General features: G+C 49.0%; 2 protein-coding genes, 1 long non-coding RNA gene and 1 pseudogene across 21 annotated transcripts; 2 read left to right on the plus strand and 2 right to left on the minus strand.

Moving 5' to 3' along the window:
• Positions 1–11: 11 nt before the first annotated feature.
• LOC120700085 lies at positions 12–3,100 on the minus strand. 2 transcript variants are annotated; one of them, XR_005685780.1, is made up of 5 exons: positions 2,412–3,100; positions 1,080–1,188; positions 788–942; positions 627–673; positions 12–267 (listed from the first exon to the last, which is right to left on the minus strand). It is a non-coding gene; the product is annotated as an uncharacterized LOC120700085 (long non-coding RNA). The 2 variants fall into 2 exon arrangements; XR_005685779.1 differs by having other exon boundaries at positions 1,104–1,188; positions 2,412–3,090.
• Positions 3,101–3,628: 528 nt separating this feature from the next.
• Positions 3,629–7,831, minus strand: LOC120700087 (PRA1 family protein B2-like). 18 transcript variants are annotated; one of them, XM_039984263.1, is made up of 7 exons: positions 6,694–7,829; positions 6,246–6,338; positions 5,653–5,689; positions 4,814–4,878; positions 4,448–4,570; positions 4,264–4,341; positions 3,629–3,965 (listed from the first exon to the last, which is right to left on the minus strand). In XM_039984263.1, the coding sequence occupies exon 1, from the start codon at positions 7,711–7,713 to the stop codon at positions 6,799–6,801; it is 915 nt and encodes a 304-aa protein (XP_039840197.1). In that variant the 5' UTR covers positions 7,714–7,829; the 3' UTR covers positions 3,629–3,965; positions 4,264–4,341; positions 4,448–4,570; positions 4,814–4,878; positions 5,653–5,689; positions 6,246–6,338; positions 6,694–6,798. The 18 variants fall into 18 exon arrangements, with proteins under 18 accessions (XP_039840197.1, XP_039840191.1, XP_039840193.1 ...); XM_039984257.1 differs by having other exon boundaries at positions 4,814–5,166; XM_039984259.1 differs by having other exon boundaries at positions 6,246–7,831.
• LOC120701139 lies at positions 7,712–10,164 on the plus strand (annotated as a pseudogene).
• Positions 10,165–18,782: 8,618 nt separating this feature from the next.
• LOC120701598 (L-type lectin-domain containing receptor kinase IX.1-like) lies at positions 18,783–21,163 on the plus strand. Its single transcript, XM_039985581.1, has 2 exons — positions 18,783–19,596; positions 19,698–21,163. The coding sequence occupies exons 1-2, from the start codon at positions 18,783–18,785 to the stop codon at positions 20,954–20,956; spliced, it is 2,073 nt and encodes a 690-aa protein (XP_039841515.1). The 3' UTR covers positions 20,957–21,163.
• Positions 21,164–25,870: the final 4,707 nt, after the last annotated feature.

Genomic DNA, 25,870 nt, shown 5'->3' on the forward strand with positions numbered 1-25,870 from the left:
AAAAAGGAATTTTGCATGCATGCTGTAAAGAATCTTTATCGAAGAGCAGTTAAATTAGTAGAGCCTAAACTTACTTTGAAAGAGTCCATTAAAGAGTCCATTCTGATGCCCATTGACTATAAAACACTGGACTATAAAAGATCATAAACATTGGACTATAAAAGATCATAAGAACAGCAAAGGTATGTAAGGATTGTGTCGATTGACAACGTACCATGTATATGTAGTTTAGTGGACTAAATTATTCAAATGAGCCAGCCACGCAACCTACAGAAACCAATTCAATCAATCAAGGTGTAAATTATATTAAAGTTGCATATGGATATGGATGATGGATGTACAAAATGAGTATATAACTCATAGAGTTGTGGAGGTAGTATAATAAAAATTGCAAGAAGCAAGGGATCCATCAAAACAATTTAGAAAAAGTCTGTGAACTTCTTCTTCTTCTTCTTTTAGAAATAGCCTTTAGAAAAAAGATTGGGAAATATATCCACGAAATGGCTATGCAGTCCTAGACGCAACCACTACGATCCTAGCAACAAAGATATCAAAAGAACATGAAGAACTGTAGAAAGATGTTACACATCATGAAGCAGCTGCAGGTTTACAAAGCAGGGGCTCACCGCTGAAGGATGCCCTGGAGGTGGACAGTGTGTTTGCAGATGGTCACCTGCGCCAAGCACAAGCAAGAAAGAGCAAGCATGCTAAAGAGCCCTAGCAAGGCATAACCCAAATTGAAGTTCCATCTCCTTCAGTACGGCTGCAGGGAAGCAGGGAGCAGTACCGCAGAGGGGTTGCTGCTGGAGAAGGTCTCGAGGCAGATGATGCAGACGTCCTGGACTTTTGGGCGCCGCCCCCACGAACGCCTCCGCCGATGAGAGATCCTTCCACCACATCGCCCTCCCTCCATCAGCTTCACCTTCCCAGATGCTGCCTCGTCTTCACTCCACAAGAATCAATGTCATTGTGAATGAACTTTGTGTCAACAATATAAGCCAGTGAGAATCCGCAATTAGAAATAGCATTTGCCTTTTTCTTGTCTAAAATTAGACAGATAATTTGCAAAGGGTACATACAGCCTTCAGAGGGCGTCCACTAACCCTATGTCAATGATATCTATCCATGTGCATACCGCCTGCAGCTTCAAGGTGACCGAAATAACACATCTGATTTGTTTGCACTCACCTGCGTTGTTCATTCAACATTCAAAGCAATACTAAGCACTCAAGTTCAAATAAATTTATCTTCCTATCTACTAAAGTTAGAATAAACTTCATGCAACTGCTATTGTGACTGGCATCAAAGCTCTTATTTATCACACTGCAAAAGAACTAAAAAAACATATACATACATTACACAATCCCTTGGTACTATATAAATCCACTGTGTGGAGAGGTTGCAATTCAATTGGCTGATAAGCCTTCACTATCCGTGTATTTCAAGCTAAAGATAATGAAAAATGTTCACTCTCAAATATAAGAAAAAAATTATAGTTCTTAGCTATATTTACAACTTTGGAATAGGATGTTTTTCTTGCTTACCTGGAACTATAGCGCTGGATCTTGCAGACACCGTAATCGAATAAGAAAGTTAAAATCAGAGCTGACAGTTAAATTCTAATGTGCGATTAGCTTAACATAGCTTGACATAGAAAGGGATTTTTGAACAGCAGGCATCACTCCACCACAAACTGAAGGAGCTTATCAGCTACCACCCTTTTCCTTTATCTGTTGCCATACTAATGCATTTTCAACAAAAAAAGGAACAATATGAAATATTTCTTTTGGTTGCTTAAAAAATACTTTTGTTGAAATATGCATCTTTTTTTTGGTGGTGTGTATTGCTATTCAAAAAATTGTGTTTTACAGATACGTGAAACTGCAAATACCAATCTGCATATGTCCATATCCCAATCAGTCATAAGGTTAGTTCTGAACATGAGAAAATATTAACTGTGATTTAGCATTCTAACAAATCTGTTAACTTTTTTTAATGCGAGACCAATTAGTCAAATATGTGCTTTTTCACTGATTTTTTTTGTGAGACCAACAAAGGAGCACCATATCGAAGGTACTTTTAACTTGTTTAAATTATTGCTTCAAAAATAAAATTCATATTCGAGCAAGAAACATTAACTTAGAGAAGGCAAATAGCCTAGATGTGTCCCTTTTTCCCCCATCAAATAGGACTCCTTGTTAGCTTAATTTCGCATGATTAATTGGTCAGTGTTGGAGAGGCAAACCATCAAACACATAGCATGCATCCTCTATGGCCGAAGCAACGGTTGCACAAGCAAGCTATCAACACATTGTGTAAATCCACCATGGACGAAGCTCTAGACAGCATGGGATGGAATTCATAGACGCATTGAGGCAAAGAAATCAGAAAGTGAAGATGCACGGCAGTACCTGATTGGTCAGTTGGCCGCCTTGGCCAGCAAAGTAATGAACAAAAAGCACCATCTGGAAATGTTGCCCGAGCGGGAGGACTCTGTCAGATGAGTTCGTCTTGGTGACCTTCTGCTGCGGCGATGTCTCTTCTTCCCATTGCCGGAGTCTCATGCAGCTAGCGTGAGGCCAACTTGACGTGGAGGTTCGGCCGCTGCCGCTTCTTGCTCCCGAGTCCCGCCAGCCACGGCGGCCGTCATGCTGAGAAGACGAACGGCGACACTAGAGGCACACGGTGAGGAGAGGTCAGCGTCTGCAGATCTTGAGGCGAAGCCTTGAAAAAGAAGCCGCTCATGGGGAAGGACCCGCCTGTGGGCATGTTTGACCGCTCTGCCCATCGCCGACGACCTGCCGTTGGCGCTGGGGGCCAAGGAGATCCTCGGGATGTCGGAGGTGGTCGCCGGGAGCGCTGTGCGGTGGAGAAGTCGAGCGGGTGAGGGCTCAAATAGGCCGCGGAGGGAAAGGTGAAGGTATGGCCGCGATGAATCGAAGGAGGCTGATCGGATACGACGAATTTCGACGGCGACCGGCGTCCTGGAAGGAAGCAGTGACGGCGGCAATGAAGATGCTGGGGAAACAAAAGAGACTAGGGTTTGGGGAGGACCGCGTGCAGGCGGTAGCGGCAGAGCGCCGGGCCTCGCAAACGGCGGCGGAGCGCAGGTCCACAGGCGGCCGCTGGCGGCGGCACAGTGCCATCCACCGGAGCTCGAGGGCCATCGGAGAGGTAGGTGCAGCGTGGAGGCTGCCGGATGTTTCGCGAACGAATTTTTTTTTACAGCAACCGAGTGAAAGATGACCATCATAAGATATAGATCGAACGGTCAAAATCTTTTTTACTGTCGTGGTCCAATGAGGTGCTGCCGAGGCGTGCGGCTTTAACATATAGAAACTAGTGCATGAGGCGCGCCATTGGCGCGCGTGTTCATCAAGTGCAAAAGAGGTGTGATTTGTTTGAGCACGAAGGAGGTTGCATAGTACATGAGGAAATAAATTTAAAGCTGAGGATCGTATTCTAGTGGCATGCGCTATTCGTGCAGGTTCAAGTTACTAAGGTACTGGTACGCAGCGACCAGGATATATTGAAGAACCCACCATGCAGCTTCGAGCATGTGGACGACAGTGATGAGTAAATGGGCCATCGGGCAGATGTATTCGTGGCAGGACAATGGGAAAAGTACTGAGTATGGAACAAAAATAGATTCCATCTTGCACTATTCATTTGCATTGTTACACATAGAAGAAGTAACGCTAATTTCTAAATGGTAGAGATGTTGAGAGGCAAAGCATCATGGGCAACCAGATAAGGATTTCTTCAGTAAGTAATACACATTAGTCAGCACTCAGTAGGAAAACATAAAGGTAGAGACAGATCATAAGCAATGAAAATCGTTCATAAAACTTAGTAGGGAAGAACCTAACATGTACATACAGTTCTGCATATCCCTTGAGGCCAATTGCAAGGGCTCTGTCATAACATCGCTGCACAAGCTTGCGTGAAATAAATCTGTTGGTCACCTGCATAATTGGAGTGCTATTGCCATATTAAAAAATATACATGTACATTTTCAGTGGAGATCAAAGTGTAGTGTTGGTAAGCTGAAGTACTACAAGAGCATCATTTGCAGCTTGTTAACTAAGACAATTAGGGAAGGTAATGCGTAAGTGAATGGGCATAGAAGTAACAGTATTTGGAAACTACATGCTTAGTACAGTTGAGATGCAAACCAAAATGCGAATGCACAAAAGAACTATGGTAAAACGAGGGAAAAATAAGGATGCAGCTCTGCTAGATTAATTGACTATCGTCACTTACCAGCAGATCCCAGGGTGAGCAAGTAGATGCACCACCAGCTACAGGGGTGCTCTAACCTTCTTCTCCGAGGTACTTGACCTAAATGGGCAACATACATGACAAAATCGAAATAAGCTTAAGCTATTACATACAGCTGCAGCAAATTTTCCACAGGAAGGGGAAGGGAGGCAGAAACTCAACCCACTACAATATTGGCACCTATGCTTGTCCCAACAGTGAATAGTGGAGCCTCTGGATACTCCTGATGAAGAAAATTAACAACTTCGCGCATATCTTCGGTCCATCCAGCATTATAGAAGCAATCAGACTGCCAACAGAAAAATTAATCCATCCAGCATTATAGAAGCAATCAGGCTGACAACAGAAAAATTAAGTGCAAAACTGGTGTAGCAGTAGGCAGCTAAACTTTAATAGCCACTGATGCTGGTGCTGATTTTTCTGGTGTTAGAACATATATTCAAGGTTTAACTAACTCACAAAAAATCCTTGCTTGGACAGAATCATGCATTATCAAATTAGCATAGTTTTTTCTTTTAGTTAGAGAACTTACTGTTATGGAGATGCCACCCAGAGACCCCTATGATTGCTTACAACCTGTTCAAAGCACCCCTTATCCTGACAAAGAAAAATGGACCAAAAAATTAGAGAGTAAAGGGAAGAAATAGAGAAGACATGTAAAACCTCACAGAGGTCTAGCCAACTAAATGAAATAATCATGTAGTTGTCTGTGTGTGACATTTAAGTCAAAGAAAGTAAATCTGACTCATTTGGCCACTGATAGACATAGCTTTGAAACCAAGATTCCTTAACATGAGAGCAAGGAGCCTAGTAGATTCACAGGTGCACACAAAGATCATGATCATGCTCTCGCCTCTCATTCAGAACATGAAGAAGATAACGGTCCTAAAATTCACGTAACAAAAGGTGGATCAGAGACGAATGATGGAAATAGGTACTCTGCTGTGAAGGTGAACAACATAGAGCAACATAATAGGTTTTGGAAAAGGTATACTGAAAATGATACAACAATGGAGAAGAAAAGAAACAAAAAAGACACTACTTTTTTAAGGACTTAAGCACTGCAAATTGATATAATTGCAGCATAAGTAAACATATTATTTACAGTAGTACGTGGCAACACAAAATATTGAGGTCAAGGATTTAAATGGCATGAACTCAACAAAATCATTTATACAGGAAGGCATCAGCAGTAGCAGGAACACATAGCTCTGCAGGGCTCCAAAAGAAGTAAGGTGCAATATTAACAGAGGGAAAAATGGAAGGGACCTGCCAAATATGATTATGTGTTACGTACACAGACTCATAATACCACTAAAACTGAGTGAAACCTTGTTTCCAGTTCAAATATTTGATCTAACTTAAGCTTACCTAGCAGGCAACGAACTTATTCCCAAGGATGGTAGAACTGCAAAGCACCAATAACACAGCATTAAGAGTATCCATTTTTAATAAACCAATTAGAAAATAATATATATATATGTGAGGCCTGGCAGTTGTACTATTTTTTCTGCCATTCTCAAAGTCAGTTTCATGCCTATTATCAGCTATCAGGCATTTTTTTGTTCAAGGAAAGCCATGACCAGCAGCTAAGCAATAGAGAATGACAATTAATGTGTCAACACTTGTAAAGAAAGCTGGAATAAATTTGTTTCCTTTCCACCCATCAAATAAACAATTTCGTTTATCAAAAAACCTGACTACCCGCACACAACATGATGGTCAGAATAAATTGGTCTATTGAAACAGATAACACCAACAGAATAAGATGATGATAAACTTCTGCAAGAAACTTATACTTTAATCACAGTCAAATAGCTTTTTTTGTAAAAAAATGTGTACCGAACTGGTGACGTAGATGAAATGCTAGTGCAGCTGTTAGACACAAACACTGTATCGCCTGAAAACAAATAGTGGTACAAAAAGGAGAAACACAAAAGGTCACATTCTAAAGATGACAGTACCTTCATAGTAGGACCAAATGCTGAATCAGCAACCCTGTTGTTCTCAGATATTATTGGGATGCTCTCCAGAAGTTGCTCCCAATTGTCACGGCACTAAAAAACTCAAAAAGAAGAGGTGAGCATTTGTGAGTTAATATGATGTGATGTGAAACCATGACCAAATCAGCTAGGAAATGGTGAGTGAGATACCAGGAAAAGCTAATTAAACAAGCTTTTATGATGTGCAGATTAGTTCAAGGTGTATACCTGCAGTGGTTCTTTAATTTCGTAGTTAACATAATCCCTAAAATGAAGAACTTCTAAAATGAAGAGTCAAATAGGAGTGTTATGTAGATCCACAGTATAGCTTCTGGTGAAATGTAAGAGAAGTACAGCTCTAGCAGATCTTTGCACATTTGGAGACACAAAATAGAACTAAAATCAGATCCGCATATCCATAGCTACTCACAGTTAAGTACCATAGGAACCACAAGCTCTCTGCTGCAGCTACGGGGCCAGAGCTCTCCCGATTTTAAGACTTTGATTTGACTGGATATTACCAGTCGTGGAGGCGTCAAACCCCAGATCTGGGCGACGCAAGGAAGGATAGCAGCCTGGTGGTGGTGTTGCCACTGGACGCAGCGCTGGGATCATCAAGGAAGAGGTCCTCTGGCATGCGGCAGGCTCGGTGCGCGGGGATGATGGCGCCCCCGACGAGCAGCCCGGAGATGATGAGCGAAGCGACGGTGCTGAGGAAGAAGGCTAGCACGGACGCAACGACGAGGCGGAGCAGCGTCTCGCGGTCGGTGAAGGTGCGGCCGAAGAGCACGACGGGCTGGTCGGAGGGGTGGAAGGCGTAGAGGAAGCACCAAGCGGCGAGGATGTCGAGGAGGGCGAGGAGGGAGAAGGGGTGCGCCAGGAGCGAGGCCGTGAGCAAGAAGGCGACGATGGCGGCGTAGTTGACGCGGAAGTAGCCGAGGTTGCGGCGCAGCCGCGAGGTGGCCTCGGAGAGCGAGTCCGGGCGGGAGAAGGCCGAGCGGTCTAGCAGCTCCGTCCACGGCCGCCGGTCCGAGAGCGAGCGCCGCGCCATGTCGGCCAGCCGGCCCACAAAGAGACGGAAGACCGCCGCGGCGAGCGGCGCGTCGGAGAGGGCCCGGGACTCGAGCAGGGGCGCCGCCGCAGGAGGACCAAGCTGGAGGCGTGCCGGTGAGGCGAGCTCGGGAGGACGCGGTGGAGGAGCCCGTGCGCGCCTAGGTCGACGAGGCGGACAAGGACGCGGCCGCCGCGCGCGAGGCCCGCCACGGGGGCGAAGCCCTGCTCTGCCGCCCCGCGCGCAGGCCCGCCGTCGGAGGCGGGGCCCTGCTCCGTCGTGGGGTGGGGGTGGGGAGCTGCTACTGCACGCGCCCGCAGGCGACGCTCCGGCCGCGCGCCCGCCGCTCGCCGTAGCCGCATGGAGCTCGAGGCCGCCAGATCTGGCTGGCGCCGCCATGGCCCGAGCAAGAGGCCGCCGGATCTGGCCGGCCCCGCCTATCTCGCTGGCTCGCCGGAGGAGGCCACCGGCGCCTGGGAGGTGAGGAGGAAGCTAGAGAGCAGAGGGCGACGCCGTCGGTGGGGAAGCGAAGATATTTACTGGCACAGTAGTATGCGTGTGGGAGGACTACAGGCCATCGATTCACCATCCGGCGGCGTAAATTTTTTTGACAGACGTGGACAGCCTCCCCGTGCGCGGTGGGAACCAACTTTCATCTATAGAAAAATGTCGCGATCACCGCCATCGCTGTGCTCCGCGCCGTGGCGACTAGCAAGGACGTCGGCATCCTGCGGCCGTCGTGGCCGCCTGACTGCTCGGCGGCGGACAACTACACGGCCGGCAGCCAGTACCAGAGGAACCTCGCCGAGCTCCTATCCAGGCTCCCCGCGGCGGTCGGCGACAACGGCTGGTTCTACGAGGGCAGCGCCAGGGCAGGCGCCGACGAGGTGTTCGGCTTCATCATGTGTTACGCCGATTACAACGCGACGGCGTGCCTTAACTGCCTCTCCCGGGCACCCGCCGGGATCACGACGGTGTGCCCGGGCAGCCGGAGCGTCCGCGCCATGTACAGCCCGTGCGTCCTCCGGTACTCGGACACGCCAATCCCGGCCACCGCCGACCTCGACGTCTGGTACAGCTTGTACAACTCCAACCCTATCCCTCTGGTGCCCTTCACGCCGGAGAACGTGGGAGCAGCCTGGGTGCCGCTGATGAGCAAGCTCACCGGCGGCGTCGCCGCCTCGCCGCTGCGGTTCGCCAACGGAAGCACGCCGTACTCGGCCTCACAGAGGATGTACGGTCTGGCGCAGTGCACCAGGGACCTCAACGCCAGCGAGTGCTCCAACTGTATCTCAAGCTACACAGACAGGCTGAGGGACCTGTTCGCAAACAACACCTTAGGCGGCGTTGTCAGGGGGTACAGCTGCTACCTGCGCTACCAGGTCGGCCAGGAGCTCGGCATCACCCTGCCGCCGGCGCTGCCAGCTCCAGGTAAACTACATGTCCATGCCGCACCTTCCCCCAGCGGCAACAACATTGACGCGCTGAGGAATTATCCCATGTCATACTCCTACCTTTTGCAAATCCACAGGAGCTTCCTCATCTTCCAAGACCGGGATCGTGATCGGCATGTGCGTCGGTTCCGCCTTGTTCTTGATAGTCCTGGCCTTCTCCCTGTGGCTCCTCCGGCGACGGCGGAACAAGGCTAAGCTCCTCGAGGAAGAGAGGGAGATGGAAGAGGAGTTCGAGGAAGGGGCCGGGCCAAAGCAGTTTCGCTACCGCGAGCTCGCCATTGCCACCGACAACTTCTCCGCCAAGCAGAAGCTCGGGGAAGGCGGGTTCGGGTCGGTGTACAGAGGATTCCTGAAGGAGATGGGCATTGAGGTCGCCATCAAGAGAGTGTCCAAGGGTTTCAAGCAGGGGAGGATGGAGTACGCCTCGGAGGTGAGGATCATCAGCCGGCTGCGGCACTGCAACCTCGTGCAGCTCATCGGCTGGTGCCATGGCGGCGGCGAGCTCCTCCTCGTGTACGAGCTGATGCCCAACGGCAGCCTCGACGCACACCTCTACAGCGACCCGGCGCTGCCATGGCCGCTCCGGCACGACGTCGTGCTGGGGCTGGGGTCGGCCCTGCTGTACGCCTGTACCTGCATCAGGACTGGGAGCAGTGCGTTCTTCACAGGGACATCAAGCCGAGCAACGTGATGCTAGACGCGTCGTTCCACGCCAAGCTCGGCGACTTCGGGCTCGCCAGGCTCGTTGGCCACGGCCGGCGCTCGCAAACCACGGTGGTCGCCGGCACCATGGGTTACATGGACCCGGAGTGCATGACCACCGGCCGGGCCGACACGGCGTCGTCCTCCTCTAGATCGCCTGTGGCCGGCGGCCACCGGTGGCTCGCCACTCCTATAGATCGCCTGTGGCCAGCGGCCACCGGTGGCTCGCCACAGGGAAGACATGATTGGGCCTCTGGTGGGGGAAGAGGACGGGGAAGACGGCGACATGATTGGGCCTCTGGTGCGGGAAGAGGACGGGGAAGACGACTACATCCACATCGTGCAATGGGTGTGGGAGTTCTACGGCAGGGGAGCCATCCTCGACGCCGCCGACGCGCGGCTCCAGGGTGTGTTCGACGCCCGGGAGATGGAGGCGGTGATGGTCGTCGGGCTATGGTGCACCCACCCTGACCGGAGCCTGAGGCCGTCCATCAGGCAGGCCATCAACGTGCTGCTGCTAGAGGCGCCGCTGCCGAGCCTGCCGGCAAGGATGCCGGTGGCGACATTCTTGTCACCGCCTAATGCTGTATACCACCCATCTTCAGTTGCAACAGGCGGCGGCGGCACCGCTTCAGTTGCGACAGGGGTCAGTAGCAGCAGCGGCACCACCGCTCGGCGCCAGACAAACATGTAGCGCCACTTTGATTTTTTTTTTGAGACTTTGGGTATTGGTTGATGTTCATCATGTTCACAAACATAGTAAGTAGGAAAAAAGAAGAATAAGTCTTTGTGGCTATGGAGAAGTTCGGCAACCTAGTTGTAAACATGGTGTTTAGAACTAGGTGTAAACATTGTCTTTGCTTATATACCTTCCTCTCGTTTGCATTTACACTAGCACACACGTACACTCACTAGGTTTTAATTTTTTCGCTAAGCTAGCTATGCCACAAATTGAGATCTTAGGAATGGTAGGTTTGTTGGCAATTGTCTCTACTCCCGACTGTCACCTTGGGGGTAGATCGTGCACTTGAAATGTTTTTCAGGCATGACAAAGCGTTCCCATGAATTCGTGATTAAAGAAGAAATCAAATTCGTCAACATCTCCAAAGTTCGAGAGCAAGCCCCGCTGTTTTCATCAAATTTTGCACATGGACAGAGATGTACAAGGAAGAAAAAGTTGATATTCAGAAGCTCCATGAAATTCCCGTTCCAACACATCCAAGATCAATGAATTTGAAGACCCGTACAAGGAGATATGGCAAGAAAATTGAACGTTGCGCGTTCTGAAATTCGTCAGGGCAGATTGCAGCGCTGGGACGAAATGGACATAACTCTCTTGTTCGGAATCAATTTTGGGCGAATGAGGACTCGTTGGAAAGAAAAATTCGTGCACTTCGCAATGTTTCAATACACGTTCTGTTCTGCAAATTGAACGAAAAATTCATGAAGATGAGGCAGCAATGGGACAATGAGGAATTGAAGGAGGCGACGACGACGTGAAGCAATGATTGGGACCATGACTTAGTTCAAGAAGAAGTTGAAGGAAAATTGAGGCAACAAAGGTGAAAACACATTGAAGATGATATTCATACACATGAGGGAATGACTTCAAGAATTGCAAGATGGTCCATCTTCTCCTTCCATGCCTAGCATCATGCTAAGCATGGGGGAGGATTTTGTGGACAAGAAAGAAAGATCTCATAGAGTAAGATAATCACAGTTGCCACAAGATGCTCATGATTCTTCTTCCATGCTTAGCTCAATGCTTAAGTATGGGGGAGGCCGCGCTACACTTCATTACGAGCATCGAGAAGGACGGTAATTCTTCCTCAACTCTCTCTTTTTCTAAATGCCTGTACATATATGCCTTTAATCATAGATGCAACCTTTGTATATATCTCTCAACCTATCACATGACTTTTAGGAGGACAACCTAGTTTTGTTTTTATTTTCAATAAGTGTAGGATCACCATAATTTGTGCTCACCACATTGATACATTTTGGCAATGCCTTATGCTTATGGAAAAATGATGAAAGTTGCTGCTTTGTTTTACCTACGCTATGTTGTATATGACTTGACCATTTGCTCTCAATTAAATGGAATTAAAATGATTAAATACCGGCTCTTTTATTTGTGGAGGTTAAATGACTAAATTCTAAACCCACATATTCTATGTTGCTCTTTGATTTAAGTCTACCGATGACCTTACACCTTGTGTTGTTTAATTTGAAAATTTAATTCCTATGCTATCTACATTTGTGAATCTCTTGCAAAGTTCTACCTACCAAAGCCTATACATATTCTTTCATAATGAAACCTTTAGATTGCAAACTTATATTTTGATGAGTTGGATTAAGATTGATTTCTTTGGTACGAGACTAAGAAGCTGGTCATTCCATTTTTTTTGTGTAACCTTCTTTTTGCTAGCCTATTTATCCATGCATTGTGAGTTTCTACTTCGGGAATCTTACAAACCTCGCTGGATATCCACTAGGGATGGCAACGGGTACAAACACGTCGGGTATCACTAACCCAAACCCGCACCCGTCAGGATAAAATCGTACCTGTTAAAAAACCCATACCCGTCGCGGGTATGATTTGATGCCCGTACCCGTACCCGTGCGGGTTTTTTGTACCCGCGGGTTTCCCGTACCCGATAGAAAAAGCAATAAAATTTAATAGAAAACATAAACAAATACACAATGCATTATAGCCAAATGAGTCTATGAATAGGTAATCATCGATGGGAATGGAAGTACATGAGCCCAAGTCTCTCTTAGCATGTGATTGGACCTTATTTTGATACAAGACATTGTGACATTAGTATTTTAGGTTATATGTTGTCGGGTTTATTGTACCCACAGGTTTGCGGGTTTGGGTACTTGAAGAACAAACCCGCACCCGCACACCCGACGGGTACGAAGTTTATCCCATTAAGAAACCCGCGGGTATAGAATTTAGTCTATGCCTGCATCCTAATGGAGCAAAAACCCATCGGGTTTCGGGTTTCGGGTACCCGTTGCCATCCCTAATATCCACCCTAAACCAAAAATATCTTTTTGTAATTACCTCCTTGACCACAACCCACTTTGAGTATGGATTATCATTTCGACGGAATCAAAAGAATCAAGGGCATCATATAAACAAAAATTTTGGGAGACAAGGCTCCCCGAGATTCAAGTGGTTCTACGAAGAAGAAGGTGAATTTGAGATACTTACCCTAGCTAGTTGGTTCTCCCACTATTCATACTCGAGGACGAGCATTCGTTCAAGCATGGGGGGATGGTTGGATAAGTATTTTATGTTATCAAAAGTTCTAAGGAAAAAAAAGAAAGAAAGAGGAAAATAGAAAATTGATAGAAAAAGAAAAAAAGAGAAGAATAAAATGCTCCTTAGCTCTTTTTGGCTTCATTAATTTTCCAAGCTACTTTGAAGAACTATTCTATACTCAAATCTTCCAACCATGTGCAATCCGATAACGAGAACTTCATTTGTGTCTCGGGATCATCCATTTGCCACTTGCACATGTCCACCTATCTAAATGTGTGTATTTCAGCTTTCCCCCTCTCCAACATTATTTTCCAATGGCCTTTTTGACTAATCTCGGTAATTCCATTAGATCTCTCTCTTAGTTTGATAATATTTCAAGTATAATGTTTTGCTAGGATTGTTTTTACCTATCAAGCTCCACATAAGCCTTCCACTTTTATATATGAGTAGAATAGGTTGAAGACAATCTAATGTAGGCTTGAGCGACTTGATGAGATGAGTATTTCCATAATCTTTTGCAAGAGAACCTCACTTATGTTTGATATGCATTCTTTTGAAAACTCTTTACGATGAAACAAGGTAAATGTTTGAAGTTCGCTTAAGTTTGAGAGCATTGCATTTATTTATTATTGTGGCTTGTTCTTTAATTGCTAGTCTATCTTCCATAATGAAAAAGTAGCCGGTCACAATATGAACTTAAATGCTAAATACTTGAGAGAGCAATATATCTTGTTATGTATGACTAAGTGCAGAGAGGACATTGAGGGGCAACACTGATTTCTTTATAAGCAAAGCTCCTGGACTTACTCGAGGACGAGCAAGGTTTAAGTATGGGGAGATGTTGGCGCTCCTTAAGTACCCATTTTATCCTTTGTTTATCCTTGATAATGGCATGAATTTAATATCAAAATCACTAACCGTCCTAACCCTAGCCTAATTATTGGTCATTTTCACGTTTGCACATATATTTTGGAGGAACTTCGTTTTTGCAGGTTTTTGGCCTATTTTGGAGCATGAAATGACGAGGCCCGTGATCGAGCGCTAACACGGAGAAAGACGAAGGCCAAAGCCCAAAGGGAGGACCAAAGCCCATGTTGATTCGAAGCCCATTCACGCACATCCATCCTCCAAGAGAGCCCAAAGGACCGAGCCCACGAAGATGAGATCAAGATACTTCGGGATTAAGCAAAGCAAATGAAGATTTAAGGAAGGATTCCCTATCCTATCCTTTCCTCGAAGATATCTTCAAGATAACGACGTCCAAAGGGGTGCAATCGTGAAGGACATAAACTCTAGAAGATGCGAGGAGTCTGCACGCGAAAGATGAGACCGAGGCGAGCCTGAAAGGGGTAGGCCGGCCGGCCTAGGCCCATGGGGCCGGCCGGCCTAGCCCGTTTCTGAGGCGGTTTGGCCTCCCCTTCGACCGGTGGCTTCCTCGGCTTATAAATAGCTCGCACCTTATTCAACTCGAAGCATCCATCCACCCAGAACTCGACGAAAACTTAGGGCCAAGACCAGAGGGAGACGACGGCCGCCGCAAGTCTTCGAAGTTGTCTAGGAGATGGTTTAGGTCGACCCTAGCCGCCATGGCCTCCCTGCGTGGTTGTGCCATGGCGGAGTTCAAGAGCTAGTTGGATTCATCGATGGTGTGCACATGGCGGCGATGATCCAAATGAATCTATTATGTGAGTAATGATAATCATGTCTTCCGAATCTATTAGCGATTATGTTCTCTCTTTCGATTTCGTTCTTCTCTTTGGGTTTGCTTCATCTTAGATCTATTATCGAGATAGATCGCTTAGCATGATCTTGTAGTCATGGTGGCTAGAGGTTCATGGTGGAACTACCAAAGGGGGTTCGACTTGCTTCAGGGTACTTTTGTCGAAAGGGGCGGTGTCGTGACAGGGCGTTGCCACTAAGTAGGTGGAGTATCTAGGGATCAGATTGGAGATTTTGGGTTTAAAGATGCTTTTGATTGAGATGCATGATTTATTCGCTCGTTAGCTTGAACTACAACTAGATGACGATAGGCCTAGTCATATCTTTGGTTTTGCTATGATTAAGCCTATGTTCATGGATGAGATCAACCTTTACATATCACTCATATCTATTAAAGTTTACCCTTTATATGCAATCAATGCTTCATGTTAAGATAGATCCATTAGATTAGATGGAAAACCTTAGGTAGTTCTTTGTCGATCCACGGATTGATAAACCATGGGAGAATACTCTAAGGGAAAAGCTACACGAACCGTGCGCTTGCGGTATACAAATTGGGGCGCTAAGGAGCGTCAACACAGTTTTACTCATGGGGGGATAGGGAGACACTAGATAACTGAACGAACATAACATTAAGCACGGGACAAATGTGAGGGCGTACAAGTTACACCGGCCGCCTCTAAACCGAGACCCCAACCACGAAACTGAACCGAGATCACAGCACAAACAGGAGGCATACAAGTTACACCGGCCGCCACCAAGCCGGGACCCCAACCACACAGAACGAATCACCGAGCACTCACGACCTAGCGCCGGGAGGCTGAGCAAAGCATCAGGCCAAGGACTCACACGCTCGCACAACAGAGGAGGAGCAGCCCGGTCATGAAGAACAGGATCATGCCGGGTGGAGGGACAACCCCTAGTAGGGCGTACACAGCATGAGTTATAAGCATCATAGAGCATCAGGCGACCTCGCCCACCTCCTCGTCGGGCAGGTCAGGGATGCCGCACACACGGGCCAGGCAGCGCAGCTTGCTTGAGGTGATCTTGGGCGGAGCAGGACGCTGTAGAATACCGGAGCAGGCGAGAACCTCCTTCATATGTGCAGACGCCCGTGTCAGGTCCAGCTGGGCAGCCTTGACGTGCGTCGCCTTGGAGGTGGCGTCGACATAGAAGGGATCCTCCTTGGTGGTGAGACGGAGACTGTGCCGACGCGTCTTGGCAGCACTGTCCTGAGCGCGCTTGCGACGCGCGCGACGTCGCCTGATGCTGACCTCGTGCTCCTCCTCGAGCAGTATGTCCTCCAGGGAGGGGGCGCCCGAGGGGGAATGACGAGCCTCCTCAATCTCCAGAAGGGACGGAGACAGAGGCGTGGCCAGGCAGACAGGTGGCGGAGGCGTGGCTGGCCGGATAGGTGTCGGAAGATCGCGGATCACCAGCTGTGGAACACCAGCAAGGGAGAGAGTGCGGCCAAGCGCAGACATTGCACCGGCAACAAGAGTCCAGAGGGGAACGGACGGAAACAGTAGCGGGCCGAGCGCGCGGCACGTACCAGGATGCTGTGGGAAGGCCCCGCGGCGACCAGCCCGGGTGGGACCGGAACGCCCACACTGAGCGAATGTTCGCCCTAGAGGGTCAAAACGCTCCGCAGTCGCGCGCCCAGGCGTAGCAGCGTCGCCGTCGTCGTCACCCCAGTCGGAGAAGTCGTGCTCGTTGGGGAGCGGGGCGCTATCAGGGTGCGCCCAGAACTTGATGACGCGCACCCTGGCGATGCCCGCCAGGCCACCGTCCAAGTTCCGCACCACCAGGAATGGCTTGACAACGCGTTCGTTGTCGAGGAGGACCAGCACACGGACAGCTGAGTAATCAGCAATGTCAGCACCGTAGTCGCAGTCTGGTGGGTGGTCCCCCACTGTCTCCAGACACTCCTTGTCGACGCAGCACACCTGACCATAGACATGGAACGCGCGAGTGATGCGCTCCCGGGTCCAGTGCTCTGGCGGGAAGTTGGTCGCAACCAGCACCGCAAGCCGACGGTACCGACACACGAACCTGAAGTCGGCCTCCTCATGGCGGACTAGGCGCAGGATACACCCACTCAGCTGGAGCGGGCCGCGTCGCAGCGTCTCCTCATGGAAGAACGGGTGCCGGAACACCACCATCATGGACCCATAGGAGGAGGCAGCCAGCCGGACGGGAGGGTCGCCGCCGCGCTGCTCCACGGCAGTGCGGATGAAGAGCCCATGGGTCAGCGCACTCAGGCTTGACAAAGGCGTAAGCGAGGCGCCGGCAGGGCTCCATGTCGACAGCGGGCATGTGGACCTCAGCGAAGTCATGTCCGTCGGCGGCATCATTGCCAGCAGGTGGGGTAGGACGAACAGGGAAGAAAGGGGTGGCGGCACACCAAGCACGGTGGGGGCGGGGGTGGTGAATGGTGGAGGTGACAGGAGAAGGGGCGACATCTGCAAACCGGATGGAAGGAAAGCGGTGCTGTTCCTTGAGAGCAGAAGGGGAACGGGACTGGGAGAAGGTGGTGGGGGAAGGAGGGACAGCTCCCGGGCCTGAGGACCGATGGTCGACCATCGGAGAGCGCCAGACCGCCGCGGCCCCAGGCGGGAACGCACCGGGGGGGCAGGCGCGCGGGGGCGAGGTGGCGATGGGGAGTCGTCGCTGGACGTGAACGCCGCACGCCGAGCGATCCTTGCCCAGAACGCGGATTGCCCCGCCATCGAGCACGCTCTGCTACGGTGGCCGTAGCGGAGGCACTGCCGGCACCAGACCGGGTCCCTGCACGCCTCGACGTGGTGATCAGTGGCAAGGCACCGAAAGCACTGGTTGTGAAGAGAGGGCAAGGAGCGCGCACGGCGAAGCTTGCTGCCATCTGCCGTCTTTATAGGCGCGGCGGCGGAGGAGAGCAAAGCACGGAGGTATGGCCGCGCCGTGCCTGGATGGGACGGGGCCGAGACGACGGCGAGCGGCGTGGGGCCGATAAGACTTCCGTTCAGCGCGCTCTCCGTAGGATCGCCGCTGAGCTCGCGGGTTGAATGCAGGGTCTGTGGAGCGGTAGTGTTGGGGGATGAATGAGCTGCAGTGCTACCGAACTCTTGGTGAGGGAGAGGTCCTGTAGAAGATCGAGCTTTCCAGATTTCATGGGGGATCGGTGCCCCTGCGGAGGCGGAGAAAAGTGCCTCTGACAGGAGGGGGCGTTGGAGGAGTGAATGCAGTCAGACGCGTGGAGCTCTCCAGCGAGTTCCTCATCAGCCGGGCCGTCCGTGGGTGGCCCCGAGGGGGGGCGGTGGGCCGGGCTGCTTCGCGGTTGCCGGATTTTGAATTTCAGAGATGACGTCATCTTCCCACTCGCGACGGCGATCGCCGGCCGCCATGGCAGAGAGAAGGGAGGGGAAGAGAAGCAAGGACACGCTCCCAACCTTGCATCTCCCACGGGAGACGATGAAATGAGCTAAGTTCTTGTCGGCAGCCCTGGCAGAGAATAGATCGGGGCCATGGCTGTTCACCTCGAATCGGTGTAGGGGCCGAGAAAAACAAAAGCTCAGTGTGTTGGCAACCTTGGAGGGAGCGACGGAGCCCGAATCCGGCCTAATCCAGAAGCTAGAGTCCAGGGAATCTGGAGCTCCCGAAGGGGCCGGGATAACCATCTGATGGAAGTGAAGAAGAACAGAGTCACAGAAGGGCGCACCTGGGTGTCCAAATGGATTCCACCGCGGAGCATCACCACCCCGGGTGGCGCCAGCGGCGTACGCCGATTGACCAGTGGCATGGCGCGGAGCAACCCGCCGCGGGGGCGCCCCGGCCGGAACCACGCGAGCAGGAGTCGTCGACGCCGTGCTGCGATTCGCGCTGGGGCACCGCAGGGAACGCCGCCGGAGTGGGGGGAGAGGGACAGTGGCACCTAGGGGCGCAAAACAGGGGGTGAGGGATGTTGGGAGAGGGAGGAGGGGCGGGGAAGAGGAGGCTAGTCGAGGGTAGGAGGGCGGCGGCGGGTCCCGGACGGTGCAGGGGCGCCGGAGTCAACGCCCTCGAGAGCGGCAGGAGCGCTCATCGTTGTCCAGTTCCCTTTGGACGATTCAGTCTATCTCATCTATGAGACATTTTGCACACCAGGACAGGCATTGCCAAGTTCTCCATCGTCATACGACAGTTGAACAGCTCAAAACCTACCCGATCCACTAGATTATTCATCTGCCGGCTGCACGATTCAGAAAGAGAGCAACACTTTTGACCACTGCAACAAAACAATCGAGGAGGAAAGGGATCACAAAAAAACAGCAGCAAGCGACGGCGTCCCCGGCCAGCCGCCGGCCATGGCTTCCGACCTTCTCCTCCACATCCTCCTGGCCGCTGCCGCCTCGCTCTGGGCTGTGGCGGCTGGTCAGGACGACAACGTCCTGCGGCCTGTTGCACCATCGTGCTCGACGACGGGCAACTACACCGCCGGCAGCAAGTACAAGAAGAACCTGGACGAGCTCCTGGCCGCGCTCCCCGCGGCGGCCGGCGACAACGGCTGGTTCTACAAGGGCCGCGCCGGCGCGGGCGCCGACGAGGTGTTCGGCCTCATCATGTGCTTCGCCGACCGCAACGCCACGCAGTGCCAGGACTGCCTCTCCAGGGCGCCGGCGGGGATCACGACGGTGTGCCCGGGCAGCCGGAACGTGAGCGCGGCGTACGACGCGTGCGTGCTCCGGTACTCGGCTGCGCCGATCCCAGCCACCTCGGACGCCGTGTTCGCCGTGTACCTGACCGTCCGCGGGGTGCCCGTCACCTCGGACGCCGTGCGCGCCGCCTGGGTGCCGCTGATGAGCAAGCTCACCGGCGCCGCCGCCACCTCGCCTCTGCGGATCGCCAACGCCAGCACGCCGTACTCAGGCCCGCCGTCGCAGGAGATGTACGGGCTGGCGCAGTGCACGAGGGACCTCGACGCCAGCGAGTGCTCGAGCTGTATCTCGAGCTACACGGGCAGGCTGGGGACGCAGTTCCCCAACAACACCGGCGGCGCCATCAAGGGGTACAGCTGCTACCTTGTCTACCTGGTCACCCCGCTGGACATCACCCTGCCGCCGGCGCCGGTGGCGGGGCCGCCGCCTTCGCTTTCGCCGCCACCGCCAGCAACAGCTCCAGGTAAACATCTTGTTCCTGCACCTTCCTTTTCCGATTGATGTGCAGAAAACGTTGACGCAGTGTGGAATTCTCAAAAAAAAAAAAATGTACCTCCACAGGAGCTTCGTCGTCTTCCAAGACAGGGATCGTGGTTGGCGTGTCAGTCTTGTTCTTGGTAGTTCTTCTGGGATTCTCGATGTGGTTCTTTCTGCGACGACGACGGCGACGGAGGAAACATGCTAAAATCCTTGAGGGAGGGAGGGAGCAAGAGCTGGAACAGGGCGACTTCTTTGACGACGAGACCGAGATGGAAGACGAGTTCGAGAAAGGGACGGGGCCGAAGAGGTTTCGCTACGGCGAGCTCGCCATTGCCACTGACAACTTTTCCGACGAGCAGAAGCTCGGAGAAGGCGGATTCGGGTCGGTGTACAGAGGATTCCACAAGGAGATGGGCATTGAGGTCGCCATCAAGAGAGTGTCCAAGGGTTCCAAGCAGGGGAGGAAGGAGTACGCCTCGGAGGTGAGGATCATCAGCCGGCTGCGGCACAGGAACCTCGTGCAGCTCATCGGCTGGTGCCATGGCGGCGGCGAGCTCCTCCTCGTCTACGAGCTGATGCCCAATGGCAGCCTCGACACGCACCTCTACAGCGGCGCCACCGGCGCCGCCCTGTTGCCATGGCCGCTGCGGCATGAGATCGTGCTCGGCCTGGGATCGGCCCTGCTCTACCTGCACCAGGATTGGGAGCAGTGCGTTCTCCACAGGGACATCAAGCCGAGCAACGTCATGCTGGACGCGTCGTTCCACGCCAAGCTCGGCGACTTCGGCCTCGCCAGGCTCGTCGACCACGGCCGGCGCTCGCACACCACGGTGCTCGCCGGCACCATGGGGTACATGGACCCAGAGTGCATGACCACCGGCCAGGCGAGCGCCGAGTCGGACGTCTACAGCTTCGGCGTCGTCCTCCTAGAGATCGCCTGCGGGCGGCGGCCCATGGTGGCTCGCCACGGCGAAGACGGCGTCGTCGTCCACCTCGTGCAATGGGTGTGGGAGTTCTACGGCCGGGGAGCCATCCTCGACGCCGCCGACGCGCGGCTGGTGGGCGAGTTCGACGTCCGGGAGATGGAGACGGTGATGGTCGTCGGGCTGTGGTGCGCGCACCCTGACCGGAGCCTGAGGCCGTCCATCAGGCAGGCCGTCAACGTGCTGCGGCGAGAGGCGCCGCCGCCGAGCCTGCCGGCGAGGATGCCGGTGGCGACCTACATGCCCCCACCTGACGCTTGCTACTACACATCTTCGGTGGCTACAGGCGGCAGCAGCGCCACCACCACCGGCACTTCCCAGTCCAGCAGCACGACAGAGACATCTACCTTGCTGAAATGACCACACAGCATGGTTTTACACCAGGACATTGTTTGGTTTGGCTAAAAAAAATTTCGCGAAAAAGAAATTTTGTAGGCATGTTGTATTAAACTAGCGAGGTGACCCGACCCGCGCATTTGCGCGGCTAGTTTGACTAAAATCTTGTATATTGCTATTATTTAAATGTTGTTATAAATGTTTGGAAAACAACTTATGAAATTCTAGAAATTAAATGTCATCTAGCAAATGAATACTCCCTCCAGTTTTAAACTTTGACTATAAATAAAGTTTATATGTGTTGAGTTTGACATGTTAAAATTGTATTAAAAAGATTCATCTTAGAATATAATTTTATAAAAATATATCTCAATTGTATATTATAAATAATTTATAGCAAAAGGTAGCAGGCAAAGTTGAGTTTATATGTCTAACCTGCTGGTTGGTGGCGAACTGGCGATGGTTGGTGGCGAGCTGGCGATGACGAAGCATGGCTCCATCATCACGGCATGGGTGTTGAGCCAGTGCGTGCCTGTTGCCCTTTGTGCCAGCACGTTGACGTAGGCCTTGGCCAGGTGCCAGACCCACTCCTCGGTGCAGCCAGTCATCGACGCCGGCGGCGTGTACACCTTGCTCTCTTGGCGGCGGTGATGCCATCGCGGAGCTCCGGCAGGCTGAACTCGATGTCCACGGGCATGAGCATGCCGGCCGATGCCGTCCTCGTATAGCCGCGCCTGATGATGTCGTAGAAGGAGTAGTTGAACTCTCGAAGCTGACGTATCCCATGAGCCTTGGTATGTACGCATCCTCGTCCGGCATCGTCAGCCCGCAGTTCGGGTCCGTCTGCGTCGCCCGCCCACTGCCCCTATGCGGCCGCGCCGATCTAGGGTACAGGTGCTCCCTGATTCGCTAGCGTTGGGCCGCGGGTTGCCGCTGTCCGGCTGGTCGAGGTCGTTGTGCACATCGTAGCGCTAGACAGGTCCTGCTGGTCGTATTCCGCAGGTTGCGGAGTTCATCATCGCTGTAGGGTTTTGCCCGCCACCGGCATCTGGGGCTCGACATCGTCGCTGGGAAGAAGACGCTCTTTTTTTTTCTCTTGTTCTTTTATTAATTGATGATGGTAGAGGTGGGTAATATAGGAACTACTATAGGGGTATTTTAAGTTTATTTTTATAATGGCAGTTGTGGGTAATTTTTCTCTCTCCAATTAACGTGGAAATTTCTAGGCCTTGTGAGCGAACGTGGAGGCTTCGTTTGTTGGCCAAATAATAAAATAATAGATGATGTCTATTTGTAAAATTTTTTCATAAATAGGTGCAACTTTAAGATCCGAATCTAACTAGTACGGTGCCCCGCACAAATAGCGCGGCAGCTAGTTTTAATTTTTATATTCTTTTAAAAAATAATATTAATTATATTGTTTGGTTTTGTTTATTTATTGTGTTGTTTTGTCTATATTGGTCAGATTGAGGTGTGGTCTTTTTTTTTCTTGTCACCACATCATGTGTTGTGCAATATGAATTCACGCTAAAAGATAATACAAAGAAACATCTTGTAATTTTAGTCAGAGAGTCTTAGCTGTGGTGTTAAATTATGCTTAGATCGTAAGAAGAAGATATGATCGAGTTAACAGTTTTTATATTACATGTTTTATTGCTGAGAGGGGTTGGCATATAAAAGCATTTAGTGAAAATGATTAAATTATTTATAAATAAAAGATACAATGGTTGCATTTGAATTACTAACTGAAATTTTACAGTCTTATTGTGGAAAGATGGACCTAGCCATCGAAATTCCAAAGTTCATAAGCCGTTAGCTTCTATTGTAATGACCACCCCATGTCTAAAGTCTTGATTCTTCCGAATCCTATACTTATGACCTCTTTAATTTACCTTGTGGCTGCAACAGGAACCTATATCCAATCTCCATATATAAAGATCAGCAGGGTGTTTTCTCTCCTCCATTACGCAGTTTGTTTTTGGAGCGTGAAGGACAATAATTGTGCCCCTGTTGCCACGCCTTCATGCATATTTTTGCACCATATATTCCCCTAGGTGGCTGGTGGCATGAATGATATGGCGTCTACGCAAACTCCGTTTCTATGGCAACTACCATGGTTGCCCAGACACACTATTTTTTTTGTTGTTACTAGTCGGCTGACCACTGATGTTCCAATAGACGTATAGGCATCATGTATGCAAGCCTTGTCACTTCGTATGAACCCACCAAGCCACCTGCCAGGGTCTGATGTGAGATATTTATAAACGTGAGATGAAAACAAATCAAAGTTACAAAGAAGCCTTTTTTCTGGGAGATTTGAGACTTCTACTTAGTTCATCACAAATCTATTCTTGTCCTTACTTCTTTGAGCAAAAGTTTGCCACGCCAACAACGCTGATTCATCTCTCTGCTCTTGACCTTCCAAAGTCTGCTTTGATCTACTCGGAATGCCAAATGAATAGTCTGTGATGCTTGCTCTCGCTCTGGCCACAAAACAGATCCCTGAACTACTTGTGGACATTCCTATGTCTAGCATGCCAAAAGCTACCAGTATGACGACGGCCGCAAAGAGGCCGAATTTCATGTCCTAGCTTCCCAAAGCACCGAGCAAGTAACCATCCAAGTTTGCGGTTGCAAGCTTGACGATGATCAAAACAAAAAAGCATGTCACTAATATCCGAGCGTGAGTGCTATCACCACCAATAAAGCAACATACATGCTGCATCCCTTATTCTAGCATGTCAGTTTGGTATTGGCATAGTACATTTATCACAGAATATCGATCGGCGCATATGACCAGCTCGGATGCGTTGAACTCCACCAGCTTAATCTCGCTCCCTCTCCTCGCATCTTATCCTGTATTCTTTCCCCTATCAGGTTTAGCCACTATATATCTTGTCTCGGTTGCCAGCAAAGGATGTCATGACCTCATGCAGCGCTGACTACCACTTGATATTTTGTCACCTCCTCGTATGGTCACCAAACCATGGGTGGTGGTGCTTGATTTTGGCTCGATTTTGCATCTGAATTACCACGGCCAACGTCTTCACTCACTCTCTTAAAAAAAACATCTTCACTCACTCTTGCATACTTGCATGGAACTCAATTTTAATTCAAAATTTAGCTTTCTATTTCGATATATTGTTTTTCTATTTTTAAAATTTTAAACTTATATATGTATATTATTCGTAATTTATATGAATTATTTGGATAAAAATTCTATATATGTATTATTAGTCGTGTTTGATACGAATTCTTTGAATAAGTCTAGAATGTTAGATCTTTATAAAATTCATGGTGTAAATCCTTTTGTTTAGATTAACGTGGGAATATCTAGACCCACTCAACGAATGTGATATCTTCTTTTAATAGCCACTTACAAATATAACACGTAGATTATAGTATTTCTTTAGCTATTTTTCTTTCTAATTTGCTTCTTCTATATACAAATTAACTACTAATTTTTTTCTATTTATTTAGTTGTATTTGACATAGACTTTTGATGAAATATTAATTTCCTTATTTTTCTAATTCTGGATTGAACTATTTAGTAATCGTGTTTAGCATGAACTCTTCAGTCATGTTCTAATTTTGTTATTTTTAAATTTCGAAATCAGCTATTTATTAATTATATTTGATATAGACTAGAGTTTTTTAAACAGTTATTTGTTTAGTTGTATTTGATATGGATATTTTGGTCAACTATTAATTTCCTTATTTTATAATTCCAAATTTAACTATTTAGTAATCGTATGGAGCATGGACTCTTCAGTCATGTTATAATTTTGTCATTTTTAAATTCCAAAATTAGCTATTTATTAATTATATTTGATATGGACTCTTTGGCCAACTATTAATTTTCATAATTTTTAATTTCGAATTTAACTATTTAGTAATTGTATTGGGCATGGACTCTTCGATCATGTTCTAATTTCCTTATTTTTAAATTTCGAAATTAGCTATTTATTAATTATATTTGATATAGACTCTTTGGCTGAGTATTAATGTCCTTAATTTTTAATTCCGAATTTAACTATTTAGTAATTTTATTGGGCATGGACTCTTTGATCATATTCTAATTTCCTTATTATTAAATTTATTTTTAAATTCCAAAATTAGCTATTTATTAATTATATTTGATATAGACTCTTTAGCTGACTATTAATGTCCTTACTTTTGAATTCCAAATTTTACTATTTAGTAATTTTATTGGGCATGGACTCTTTGGTCATATTCTAATTTCCTTATTTTTAAATTCCAAAATTAGCAATTTATTAATTATATTTGATATGACTCTTGAGCTTTTTAGACCGTTAGATCTTCCTAAAATCCAACGGTGCAAATCATTCTCTTTTTTAGATTAATGTGAGAATTTCTAGATCATCTTGGCGAACGTGGTGACTTCTTTTAATACTATTGTATTAAGATAATAGATAAGCTTAATTAATCCATAATTAGATACAGTAATGCTACAGTAACCATGCTTCAATCATGCGGTCAAATGGCTTATTAGCTACATCGTTGCTACAGTAACTATGGTTGTTGAAATACTTTTGTAATTAGACTTTATTTAGTATATCTAATTAGTGGTCAAAATTGCAAAAAAAAAATTCGCGCACATCCAAACAAGGCCTAGACTGAATGTAGCATCAAATTTAATTTGTTCTGACGAATTTTTGTGTCTAGTATGGATTTTGTTTTTCATGTTCTTAATGGTAATATTTACTTTTTTTTCGTCAATACTTACGAGAGCTGTGTATCAAATCGACGGTTTCTACAGCATGCCAGAGGATTAGGTACTGTAAGAGAGCTTGGACAGCGAGCGTGCATGAGATATCCTGATTCCAGCGGCAGCCGCCCTTGGTGTTCCGAATCCTTGGTCTGATGAGCTTGCCAAAGTCAGTTGCGATCAGGGAAAGGAGAGGTCTGGCCGAGCCA

Source organism: Panicum virgatum, chromosome 3K (assembly GCF_016808335.1).
Source record: "Panicum virgatum strain AP13 chromosome 3K, P.virgatum_v5, whole genome shotgun sequence".
Lineage (NCBI taxonomy): Eukaryota > Viridiplantae > Streptophyta > Magnoliopsida > Poales > Poaceae > Panicum > Panicum virgatum.

What these genes read in the sequence shown, in the direction of transcription:
- LOC120700087 (XM_039984261.1), bottom strand. Translation starts at nt 7,713, where the DNA reads ATGGCGGCGCCAGCCAGATCTGGCGGCCTCGAGCTCCATGCGGCTACG.
- LOC120701598 (XM_039985581.1), top strand. Translation starts at nt 18,783, where the DNA reads ATGGCTTCCGACCTTCTCCTCCACATCCTCCTGGCCGCTGCCGCCTCG. An exon ending in ACCGCCAGCAACAGCTCCAG is followed by an intron (nt 19,597 to 19,697) that starts GTAAACATCTTG and finishes CCTCCACAGGAG; the next exon opens with CTTCGTCGTCTTCCAAGACA.